General features: G+C 36.7%; 2 protein-coding genes across 3 annotated transcripts in view; one reads left to right on the forward strand and one right to left on the reverse strand.

Moving 5' to 3' along the window:
- LOC105181424 (Molecule interacting with CasL) overlaps nt 1–13,368 on the forward strand; it is a 288,317-nt gene that overhangs the window by 259,227 nt on the left and 15,722 nt on the right. The gene's annotated exons all lie outside the window — the stretch shown is intronic.
- LOC112590662 (uncharacterized) lies at nt 9,212–10,462 on the reverse strand. The gene is made up of 3 exons (XM_025307906.1): nt 10,102–10,462; nt 9,804–10,021; nt 9,212–9,396 (listed from the first exon to the last, which is right to left on the reverse strand). Exons 2-3 carry the CDS (start codon nt 10,018–10,020, stop codon nt 9,236–9,238), a joined length of 378 nt encoding a protein of 125 aa, XP_025163691.1. The 5' UTR covers nt 10,021; nt 10,102–10,462; the 3' UTR covers nt 9,212–9,235.

Here is a 13,368-nt window from a genome sequence, read left to right on the forward strand (position 1 = left end):
TACGGAATTATGCATGGACCCAAAACTTTTGCAAAGTTTGTTGTTTCCTTATTATAATTGTTTTTTATTATAATTATAGCTGATTATCCACCAAATGAAATTGTGGATATGATTTTTATGTTAGGTGAGGTCAGAAATAATGACTCGGCAGCAGAATTCAGCTTTATGCTGAAAAATTCCCAGACAGACACCATCTTAATAGGAGGGGTAATAAAGAAACTTTGTGACAAAGCTGAACAGGGCATTCTTAAACGAATACATCGAAAATCGGGCTCTAATGAGGTTGGCTGTTGTAGATGCCGTTGTTTTGAATCCTCAAATCTCTACGAGACAAATTGAGAAACAACACGGTATACCCAAATCAACAGTCAATCATGTGCTCAGGGCCAACAAGTTCCATTCATATTACATTCACCTAACCCAACAATTAGAAGAGAGGGACTTTCAACATCATATACGTTTTTGTAATTGGGCTCAAGATCAAATCTGAGCAAATCCTCGGTTCATAACTGAAATCCTCTTTTCTGATGAAGCCACGATCTGCAACACAGAAGGCGTTAATTTACATAACTGTCATTATTATTCAACTGTGAATTTACATTGACAAAGAAGCTGAGAGTTCTAAAGACAATGGTCTATTAACGTTTGGGTAGGCATTCTGGGAGATATGATTATGGGTCCATACTTCTTTGAAGGAAACGTCAATACGGCAAACTATTTAAGATTTCTTCAAAATGACCTGCCCAATCTATTGAGATATGCCGATAATGACGTATTCAATTGAATGTGGTTTCAACAAGACGAAGCACCGGTTCATAGATCTCGAGCCGTAATAGAATACTTAAATGAAAGATTCCTGAATAGGTGGATTGATATAGGCAGCTGAATTCAAGAATAGCCTCCAAGATCACTTTACTTGACGCCTTTAGATTTTTATTTCTGGGGATATATTCAAGATAAAGTTTTTTCGAAACAATCTACGACTGCAGCAAATGAAAGACCGTATCAGACAAGCATGCAGAAATATTAATGCAGGTGTTCTTAAAAAAGTTAGGGATATATTTTCGATATAGATTGGAGCTATACAAGAAAATGGCCAGGTTTTCGAATACCTAAAGTAATTAAACGCGAGCTCAGATCTTGCCTTGACTGGCTGGGTCATTTACCGATCTTGCCTTGACTGGCTGTGTCGTTTACCGATTTTGCATTGACTGGCTGAGTCGTTTACCGATCTTGCCTTGACTAGCTGGGTCGTTTACTGATTTTGCCTTGACTGGCTGGGTCGTTTACCGATTTTGCCTTGATAGGCTAGGTCGTTTACCGATCTTGCCTTGACTGGTTGGGTCGTTTACTGATCTTGCTTTAACCGGCCAGATTGTGCCCCGATCTTGCCTTATAAGTTAAAAAGGATTTAACAAAAAGATACTTTATTATAGGGTTTGAGAAAGATCTCGATGTAAGTTAGAAGAATATGTCATGAAAAGGTGGTTCCATTTAAGAAATTGAAGGTGACCTTCACCTGACCTTTAAGCAACTATTCAAGGTCACACTAATGACACAATCTTATGTCCCCCTTGGACCCATACAACTTTTGTCTAAATCATTTTTTCATCCGAGCGCTTTCTGCAATGATAACACAGCCCCACAAAAAAGTGGTCAGTGCCTAAAACCGGACAAGTATATTCTTATGTATTTTGATCCGCTGAATCCAAATCCGAAATCAGAATTGGACAATTGCTAGCTTTATCATCCCTAACCTCAAAAAACTTATCATAACTTTACTGAACAAAATTAAACTGTATATGGTTGAATTCAGCTTAAAAAATGCTACAATGCTTGTCATTACAAAAATTTTCAATTTGCAAAAGTAAAGATAGTGGGAGGGGATATAAAAAAATATAATATTTTTAAGAAATTCAACTACACAGTTGTAAGGACCGTCAAAAAACCATACAACTTTTATCTGAAACATTTTTTTGTATCTTTTATAGTTTTTGAAATATACTCTCTGAAAACCAGGTACACCAATATACCTTGTAAGGGTGATTTTAACCCCTTATGTGAAATTGGGCACGTATAAAAAAATACATGTCTCTTATTTTTAGCTACTCCACAACATATAATATATAATATATACTAGTATATAATATATACTATATAATATATACTAGTACAAATGAATAATCCAAATTATTTTAAGCAGTTATGAAATCAATTTTAAGTTGAATAGATATTCTCGCTCTTTTATGATTATGCAATATTGACATATAGCTATTAAAAAGAACATATAGTTTGGCGAAAGGCCCAACATAACCTTCAAAAGTATTCAGTTCAGTACAATCGAAAATGGCAACGGATAAGGTGCATATCCGACACTGCATTCTTTACGAATTCTAATAAGGAAAAAATGCTGCAAGAGCATGCGAATCGATTTGTTCCTTTCTCGGCGAAAGTGTTGTATCGTACGATGTGTGTGCATTTTGGTTTAAGCGGTTTTAAGAGCGGTAATTTCAGTCTAATCGGCCAACAACGCCCTGGAGGCCCTCCGAAGTGCGATAATGATGATTTGGAACAACTGCTCGCTGAGAATTCGGCACAAACACAAAAAGAGCGTGCAGAACAGTTGGGAGTAACGCAGCAAACGATTTCCAAACGCCTACATGAGATGGGAAAGATCCAGAAAAAAGGAAAATAGGTTCCGCATGAACTCACTGAAACCAATAAAAATCAACGAGTGGCAGCGTGTCTTTCTCTTCTCAATAAGCAGCGTCGAAAGTCTTTCTTGTGGAAAATCATACGCGCGATGAGAAATGCCCAGCAAACACGGTGACGTCGAAATGACGTACCTTTTGCGTCACTTGTTACGTCATTAGTAACCAAGAAAAAACGTTATAAAGACGTATAAATAACGTCGAAATGTCACATCCCAATGACGTGATTTTAATTCGTTTTAAAGACTTCACTATGTACCAAACAGAAACGTCACTAATACGTCACTAATACGTCATTAATACGTTTTAATGACGTAAAAAACACGTTGCAGTATAGGGTAAAAAGCATCTGCGTATACACAGGTACAATAATTTTCAATAGTTTAAATACCAAATAATTTAATATATTTTTATAAATAGCAAAACAATCTGTGAGAAAAATATACATTGTATGCTTATAATACTATATACTCTTACATACTTTAAAAATATAGTTGAGGTACATTTTCTCTTATCCTATAAGTATGTTGCCAGTGGGGAATGACTGATCATGATCAATCTGAAGTCTATTGTTACATCGATTCAATGTCAAATAGATGTAAAATAAGCTTAAAATTCTATTTCGAGATCAAATCGATATTTTTTTATCAATCATTCCTCACTGGATTATATCTATGTTATTATAAAAATATCAGTCATTCAATGTGTGCAAAAGTGGGAATGATACATGTCTATTTTGAAATGGAAAAACAAAACATTTGCACTCGATATCTAATAAGTTCCAACGTTCCAAGTTGTCAGATAATTTTTCAATTACAAAAATGTTTAATATTTCTGAATTAAAAGGATAACTATATAGAGATTCATATTTGCAAAACATTTTTCCTATTATAAGGACAGTATCTTCAGTTTTTATAAAATTAGGTATTTCTATAACTTGAGTGCCAATCATGCAGTAACAATTTGCTTTCGAATAATTATTAATAGTTAAAACACAATCTCTAAAATAAACCTTTTTAAACTGTTTGTAGGATAACATTGTGGCAATTGTTGGGCCCAAGCAATGCTCTATCAAACATGAAATATTATTCAGTTCAAATGATTGTTTCTCGCTTTGTTTTGAAAATTTATTAATTTGTTCTAATTTGTTACAAATTTGAATTAAAGGTTGTTTTGTACATTTAACAAGACGAAGCAAGTATCCTAAAAAATTTTCAAAAGGAAAAGCTGCAAAGTTATCAAGTTCTCCATACGTCGAAACATCTTCTGGCAAATGAATTAAGCAATGGACATTATAAATAAGAAATTCAGAGTTATATAGATGTTCACTATGTTGAACAAATGTTTTTAGAAGTATAGAAGCCATTTCACATCCTAATATTGCAATGTGCTTCTCAGAACATAAAATAACTACAGCCGAATGTAAGAGTATGAAGTGTTCATAAATGGAATGATCTACAATCCCTTTGAGAATAGCTAGACCAATATATAGAAAGAAAGTTCTAAATTCTGTAGCTTTAAAACGAGATAACTCGTCTAAAGATCGCGGTTTTCGGTTGATTTCATTGGGAACGTTATTGTGTAAAGAAATCATTTTTTCTGATAAACATTTGACTAAATAAGATGACAATCGAACTTTACAATCGCCATTAATCCACCAATTTAACAACTTTCGAGTTGTTCCCCCCCCCTCTAAACATATATTGTGCATATAATCAATGGGGAATAAACTAACAAGTCCGATATTTAATTTTAATAACGGAGAAATGCCTGTGTGATGATCCTCGTCGATTTAGAGACGAAAAGATTCGTCTGTTCGTAACGGCATATTTATATTTCTTAAAATGACTCGACTTTTGACATATTCTCCTGATTCGGTGCATTTTTCACAACTTGAGTATCCTTGATGCGACTTAATACATTTTATGAATGCGCGAGCTGGCGCATCGCATATAAACGAATGTACTACAACATTGTAATGTCTTTCGAACAATGTGAAACCATTTTTCAATAATAGTGATAATTCATTTATGTTGCCGCGTCAGGTGGTTGAACGGCCGTGACGCAGGGATGCCAGAACATCCTTGTCAGAAGGATCGGAGTTAGAGATGCTAGTAGACTCGGATCTCGTGCGGCCTTTTCGGGTCGTAAATCCGAACCGAGAAACCCGAGCAACGCTCGTACGAATTAGATCGACGAGCGCTAATGTGAAACGACCTCCGTCGTTTCAGAAGGCCTGCCCTTTCGGACTCAACGGCCAGCAAGATGCCACCGGTAGAACGGAAACTGTGGCCTAGCAAACGAAAATGCTGAGCTCTGTCACGCTAGAGGCGACTGAGTCGTTCTTGCGGCGAAGCGCCGATGTCCTGTGGACGCGTGAAGAGAGAGCTCAGCGTGCGCTCAAAGACGCGATCGCGTCGCTGGTCAAATCGCCAAGACCCTTGACGGATATGCTTGGAAATGAGAGAGAGAGTTCGCAAACTCCGAAAGGAGACGGTACCACCACTCCTGAAAGCCAAGTTCCTAGATGGACGCTTGGAAAAAGAGAGTTCCCCTGTCCCACACGGAGGCGACCAAAGCCCGCTCCTGAAGCGTGGCAACGCAGGGAACTCACAGCTGAACACAGAAGATTTCAACCATAAAGCCTCAACCCAGCAGGGTATATGAGCACCGCAGTCAACTCAGCAGAGTGTAGAGTGCGTTGGTTTGAATCTCGACTAAGCACTAAAACTGCTCTAGGAAAGCCTAGAGAGGACGTCGGTAAAGACAGGCGCTACTAGTCGCACAGACCAAATATCAGGGATTGCCATAATCGGCGTTGGGACATGCGAAGGCACGCTACTCGTGATCGCGCTTGGTTATATCACCCGGACAGCCGATTCGTAGCTGCGAGCAGCGGAACTAGTGAGCGCGTCATGTAGCGGCCGCGAACGGCACTAGTGGCCACGCGCGGAGCGTCGGCGGGAGCGCCGCGTGCTCGCCTGCGAGAAACCAACGGGAGCCAGGCTGTCCGCCACTCGGCCGCGACCTGATGACAATCATGATGCTGCTTGTGGCAACGGGATGTTATGTCATTGCCTGCGCATTTCCGAACAATTTACGAAATCATTTAAAAAGCTTGAGAGTGGTCGAGGCTTTGATGTCCCACAAAACATTCCAACTGGAAATGGTGTTTTCGATTTTGAATTCTGAATTAAAGCCAAAATTGGCCACAGTTGCATATTGCAACTTTTAAACAACGGCAACCCATCTACAGGGTGTTCCGCAGCAACATATACAAAATTCGTGGAGGCCTAGCACGGCTTGAGATGAGCGTAAAAGTCCCATACCGTTTTGCGATAATCGTAATAGTTTTCGAGAAATTAATTAAAAACGTCCAGCAATAGCGTCCGCCGAGATATGTAAGAGTCGAGCCGCCCGAGTTTCAGGCCGGCCCACTCTACCCATAAGTAGACACTGGCGCGCGGCGAGGGGAGAAACAACAGACCACTGCCCGCGCTTGCGAGGCTTCTCCTCCTACGTCTTGCCGCACCGCTCCGCACCGCTCCGCACCGCACCGAACCTCGCAACAATATCGCCGAGCCGCGAACGTTCGCGATTACAATTACGATTACTTAATAAGAGAGCAAAAATGGCTCGAATTATTGAAACAGTTATAAGCAATGTGTGATAAAAAAGAATGGAAAGAGTGAAAACGATGGAAACCGATAGAGTGTGCAGACAATCTAATTATTTTCTGTCGTAATCTATCGTTCGCTATTAGAAGAGTATTCAATCGTTCGTTCGTATCGAAATATGATAGAATTTATACAGAGACTTTACGCGTCCTATCGTTTTATTGGACTCTATTATGAATAGATCACTGAAAATCTGTCGTAATCAATGGGTGCATAAACGATAGGTGAATTGTAGTTCTCTATCGCATACGTACGAAAGGAAACCTATCGTTGTCAAATTTGTTATTTTTTCTCCTACTTTATGCAAACGAAATGACAGCATATGTAAGAAATTCAAAACGTTTAGTAGAAAAGAAAAAAATATTAAATTCAGTTCTTTAGTAATGCGTACAACTTTTAATTTAATACACGATTGACAACGATGTATTTCCTTTCGTACGTATGCGATAGAGAACTACAAGTTTCACCTATCGTTTATGCACCTATTAATTACGACACATTTTCAGTGAATTATTCATAATAGAGTCCAATAAAACGATAGGACGCGTAAAGTCTCTGTATAAATTCTATCATATTTCGATACGAACGAACGATTGAATACTCTTCTAATAGCGAACGATAGATTACGACAGAAAATAATTAGATTGTCTGCACACTCTATCGGTTTCCATCGCTTTCACTCTTTCCATTCTTTTTTATCACACATTGCTTATAACTGTTTCAATAATTGGAGCCATTTTTGCTCTCTTATTAAGTAATCGTAATTGTAATCGCGAACGTTCGCGGCTCGGCGATATCGTTGCGAGGTTCGGTGCGGTGCGGAGCGGTGCGGAGCGGTGCGGAGCGGTGCGGAGCGGTGCGGCAAGACGTAGGAGGAGAAGCCTCGCAAGCGCGGGCAGTGGTCTGTTGTTTCTCCCCTCGCCGCGCGCCGGTGTCTACTTATGGGTAGAGTGGGCCGGCCTGAAACTCGGGCGGCTCGACTCTTACATATCTCGGCGGACGCTATTGCTGGACGTTTTTAATTAATTTCTCGAAAACTATTACGATTATCGCAAAACGGTATGGGACTTTTATGCTCATCTCAAGCCGTGCTAGGCCTCCACGAATTTTGTATATGTTGCTGCGGAACACCCTGTATATTAAATTTTAACTTTATTGTATCTAAATTCACAAGTTGTGAAGCGTGCCGGATTATAGCTTTTTTTATTCCAAAGTAAACAAATTGTCCTGTTTCTAATTCTTGAATATGAAATTTTGAAGAAGTTTTCAAAAGCGTTCTTGCATCAACAGGCAATGTGGGATGAAATTTATGTAATAAATGAAGTAATGATGTAAATGAAGATTGTGATACATCTGGATTCGAAACAGCCCAAGTTCTTAAGCAATCCACGATAGAAAAGTTATTTTCTTTATGATTTTCTACTAGATTTTCAGTAGTATCCGCTTCGTTAGGATTATTTTCTGTAGTATCTGTTACGTTAGGATTATTTTCGTCAAGTATAACGTTTCCAATGAAATCAAGATTCGAATTTTCATTTATGGTTAAGTTGTTAGGAATTAATATATTATTATTTGAAATTTCCAAAATATCATTATTGCTTTCAGAGCAAGAATCGTCTTCAAAAGACAATGTATTCATCGACATATTGGATAACTCGGCATCACATTTTTGTTTGTCTAATAGATTAAGAATTACATGCATTGAGTTAGCGTCTCTAGCAATTACGTCTGTAGCAACTTTTCGATAAAATTGCCGTTTTCCTACAAACAGTTTGACTTTTCTTTTCATTATAGCAGACATATTACTGCAATTTGTATCTTATTACTTAAGTAATAAATGTAACAGTGAATGTAGTTATCATACACAAACATAAAACATTATGCAAATAAACATAACGCAAATTTTCTTTCGTCAAATTGCTAACAGTTTTTCTCTACAATCACAGACAAGGATATATGTAGGAGTAGAACATCTTATATATATATATATAAACCCTTATTTATCCTTCTTTGTCTTAAGGGAAGAGCGTTGTGGGGCATGCTTTAACCATTCTTTTACGCTGTTTTCTATTTCGTGTTGCGTACTACTAGGTAGAGCCAATAGAACAGATTTCATCAATACATTATTGAGTTTCAAATGAGCAAATGCCTTTTTGTTTCGTTTTCCGAGGAAGCTATAAAACGATGCAATTTTATTTGAAAGAAGTCGACGAAGTATACGGTTTGTTATTGATGTTACATCTCCGCGACCTCCAATCGTCGACAGATAAGAAGCCTAAAACGTAAATAATTTATTAACAATATAAAACTATTCAATATGAGCAACTTGTTAAATTTTCACGCGCAATTACTTATTTTACCAGAGGCGAGATATTTTCTTCTTTTTTAAGGTATTCCTCCAATCGGGTAATATCTTCAAATGTGGTTATTGATAGAGTACAAGGCAGTTGTGGTATTTCATTAGATTTGGATACCGTTACAATGGAATTGTTAGTGGCCTTTAAAGCTTGGGATATTTGATCGTTTTGATTGTAAATATCTGTATTCTGTCGTTTTATAAATGCAAGTGTAGCGTTTATATCAGTGGGATTTCCGTTCACGTCAGTTAGAGGTACCTCATTTATACTATTTATAACAGGTTAATTAATAATAACAGGTATTATAATTTATTTATAACAGGTACAGAATTTCTTTGAATCACTGAATGTTTATGACTTGGTTGTACCAAATGACTCGTTGTAGGTTTATTATTTGTTTTTGGATGAATTGAGTTTACTAATACTTTATCTAAAATCAATGAACGCTATGGAAAAAATATATAAGTACCGAAAGTAAAATAATGTAAAATTACAGTACTATTACCTGACGGATTACTTGACTGCAACTTGTAAATATATTATTAAGTCTAGGAGGAGCTTTAAGTTTCGATGGTACTGGTGTATTTTCTTCATCCGATGAGTCGCTGATATATCTAGAAGGCTTATTCCGCTGTCTCTTACTTGGAATATCTAAAACAGGTTCTACGTCAGTCGCTACATCTGATAAATATTGACACAGTTTTATTTTTTGTTCAGTTTTCTTGAAATCATCTGCAAGCAGAACACAAATTCATAAATCCATGTATATATATATATATATATATATATATATATATATATATATATATATATATGTATATATTATACGCATACAAATTACGATAGGAATTACGATAGGAATTACGATAGGAATTTGCCCATATAGCACAAATCTTCACAGAACATTCTAAAATGTTCTGAGAACATTCCTATGTTCCAAGAACGTTCTAAAGACATTCTCTGGAGATCTTGTACTATCCAGATGAGTACTTATAGTATAAAATTTCAATGAGATTATAATAAAATCTTGTACTATATATCGAGGTTAAGTTACTTACCGGTTTCAAAATAAGTTTTTGTTACTTGACATAACGACCATTCATTAGTTGGCGTTGCTCCTTGTTTCAATAATTTCTTATATCTATCTTGTGATTTTACAGGTGGCCAAAATACATTAGTTTTGTTAGGAGTAAACCAGCGTATGTTCACAATTGCTACTTCCGTATTGTTATTTGCCGAATCTTCGTTAGCGAATTCTACGCCGACAAATGCCATGCTTTAAACATTAATACAAAGAGTCTATAAATGTTTTTTTAAGAGAGGTTAACAATCTCAAAATACTTCTTTTATACATACATAGTACAGTGACCAACACTTTCTTGAGTGAATATCTTCTTAACCGTCTTAATCACAATATACAGCTATGTTAATATAATCCCAACAACGAATCAAAACGACAACTGAACTCCATGGAAAATTGTCGTTACCTCGAGCAATATGTGAAAGAATCGTGAGATGTGAACGAATCGTGAGATGTGAACCTATCATATAGTCACTAGTCTGTTCTTGTTAGTGGCGCTGCTGAACGTATATATGCGCGTATTGAATGGTGTTGGGGAACACATATTATTGGTTCCGAGAGCCAACATATTGAAGGAAGGAAGGAACGTGTATACGCGATGCTTTGCAATGACAATTATTTCAGATGTTATAAAATATAGAATCATGTAAAAAAGAATATAGTAGAATAATTCGATTTTTCCGTGTAAGTTACGCTTTTTAACCAACCGGCACAAAAGTCCAAAAGACATCTATGACAAGAAAATGATGTTAAAATAACGAATGTGCCGGCTGCGTATTATTACCTTCAGGGCCTTATTACTTTATGTTTAGATCAATTGAGGTCATTAGTCTTAATTTACGTATTTTTCACGTCAATGACACATCATTAGGGAGTTTTCGCAAAACTGTTCTTCAGATACGGTAAACATAATTCGTGAACGTTATTGGCTTAGAAATAACGTTTTAACGTGCTCGACCAATAACGTTCACGAATTGTGTTTACCGTATCTGAGTGACGGTATTGCGAAAACTCCCTGTTATGTTTGTTAGACGTACAGACCAATGACGAAATTTTATGACATCTTTATGACGTTCTCTAAACGTCAAGAATTCGTCATTAAGACGTTGTACAAACACGTAATTACGACGTCATAAAAAGGACGTCTTAAATACGTCGTTATTTGGTCATTCGACGTCATTCGTCCAATAATGACCTGTTTTCGACGTCGTTTCGACGTGACTTTGTTTGCTGGGTGGATACTCTATGACAATCCGAAACGCAGAAAGTCATGGGTAAATCCCAGCGAATCATCAAAATCGGTCGTAAAACCCAATCGCTTCGGAAAGAAGGTTCTTCTTTGCATTTGGTGGGATATCCAGGGCGTGCTTTATTATGAGTTATTGGAACCCGGTGAAACAGTTACTGCAGACTGCTACCAACGTCAATTAATCTGCTTGAGTCAAGAATTGGAACGAAAACGCCCGTATACTGGCAAAGGAGAACATCCAGTGAAATTGTTGCATGACAACGCCAGGCCACACATTGCTTCCAATACAAAAAAACCATAATGAGTCTTGGCTGGGACGTCTTGCAGCAACCGGCGTATTCACCAGACATTGCTCCATCCGATTGCTCCATCCACTTGTTCCGGTCGATGCAACACGCCTTATCCGATATGCACTTCCAATCAGTGGATGAGATCCGAAAATGGCTTGACGACTTTTCGTGTCCAAAGACGTAACATTTTTCCGAGATGGAATTCATCAGCTGCCTGAAAGATGGTTTAAAGTTATAAAAAGCAACGGCGAATACTTTGATTGAACAATTTAATTTACTTTCTTTTAAAATAAACCTTGAATGTAGCTGAAAAAATTAGATTGTTCATTTGTACACCTAATAATATAATATTGTTACGCTATGCGCACGCGCGGGGAAATAACAAGAAGGCAGTTTATAAAAGAACGGTTTAATTGAACTCGCTACGTCTTTACAACTCGGAGGTCTTCTCCCGACTCTTGTTTCTTTCTCTCGTTGTTAACAACAACCCAGCAACAGCTGGGTTGTTGTTAACCAGGCCGCCGCTCGCTATCCGTCTTCTGTCTAATCAATATTTCAATGCCGTAACAATATTATATATTGTGGAGTAGCTAAAAATAAGAGACACGTATTTTTTTATACGTGCCCAACTTCATATTTAGGGGTTAAAATCACCCTTACAAGGTATATCGGTATACCTGGTTTTGAGAGAGTATATTTCGAAAATTATATAAGATACAAAAAAATGTTTTAGATAAAAGTTGTATGGTTTTTGATGATCCTTACAACTGTTTAGTTAGATTTCTTAAAAATATTATATTTTTTATATCCCCCTCCCACCATCTTTATTTTTGCAAACTGAAAATTTTTGTAATGACAAGAATTGTAGCATTTTTTAAACTGAATTTTAACGATACACAGCTTAATTTTGTTAAGTGAAGCTATGATCAGTTTTTTGAGGTTAGGAACGATAAAGCTAGCAATTGTCCAATTCTGATTTCGGATTCGGATTCAGCGGATCAAAATATTGGAATATACTTGTCCGGTTTTAGGTACCGACTACTTTTTTTTTGTGGGGCTGTGTAATTTATTGAATATTATACAGCATGGTGTGTGGAAGACACCGTACTATTGCGAAGTAAGCACATACCTGGACATTGATAAATATTTAAAATTGTGATGGCTCTATATACATATGTATAATATGTCAGTATAAACTTACATGCATATCTTTCTAGTCTGTTATAATAAATATACTTAAAAATAATGTGATGTGGAATATACAGGGTGTCTTAAAAATACCGGAATTCCCGGATAACTTTGCAGGATCAAGTTTTCATGAAAAACTTTAAATACAAAAGTTGTAGAAAATCGAGTAACGGACTTAAAGGTGACCTTGAATTTGACCTTGGCCATGACCTTCAAGGTCATTTGGAGGTCAACTTGCGTTTTTTAAATGGGAACCCTTATTTTTTATTACACTGTTTTTTTCTACCAATTAACCCTTTAACTGCTACGGTCGAGATAACTCGAGTATGGAAAAAATGGCGGCCTTGCTACGATCGAGTTTATTCGATTTGGATTTTCAATGTGTGTGGTATTGCGTGTGGTATTTCTTTTAAATTTGAAAATGTGAATTTGTGAAAGTCTGGATCATCAGCAAATTATAAAATATTGTATAACTGTAAAAATAACTCAGCAAAAAGGGTCATACTGGTTATTTAATATCTCAGCAGTTAAAGGGTTAATTTGAACAACTTTTGTCTAAAACATATTTTTATTTGCCTAATATTTTTTGAGATATTTGAGGAAAACTTGATAACTTTTTCAATATTTAACTTACGATATCTCGCTAACTATTTATCGGAAGAGAAAGTGGTACTATTTGATGATTTTTAAATTTCCAAAAATCAGTAAGTTAACAAAAGTCAGGGTGCTATTGTAACAATATATTCTCGAGACTAAATAAAGCAAGAAAATCTAGTACCACTTTTTCTTCTGGCAAATAGTTAGCGAGATATCGT

Source organism: Harpegnathos saltator, unplaced genomic scaffold (assembly GCF_003227715.2).
Source record: "Harpegnathos saltator strain DR-91 unplaced genomic scaffold, Hsal_v8.6 scaffold130, whole genome shotgun sequence".
Taxonomy (NCBI): domain Eukaryota; kingdom Metazoa; phylum Arthropoda; class Insecta; order Hymenoptera; family Formicidae; genus Harpegnathos; species Harpegnathos saltator.

Coding starts and splice junctions, on each gene's coding strand:
- LOC112590662 (XM_025307906.1), bottom strand. CDS start 10,020: ATGGCATTTGTCGGCGTAGAATTCGCTAACGAAGATTCGGCAAATAAC. Junction 9,397..9,803: donor AAAAACTTATTTTGAAACCG/GTAAGTAACTTA, acceptor AACCTGTTTTAG/ATATTCCAAGTAAGAGACAG.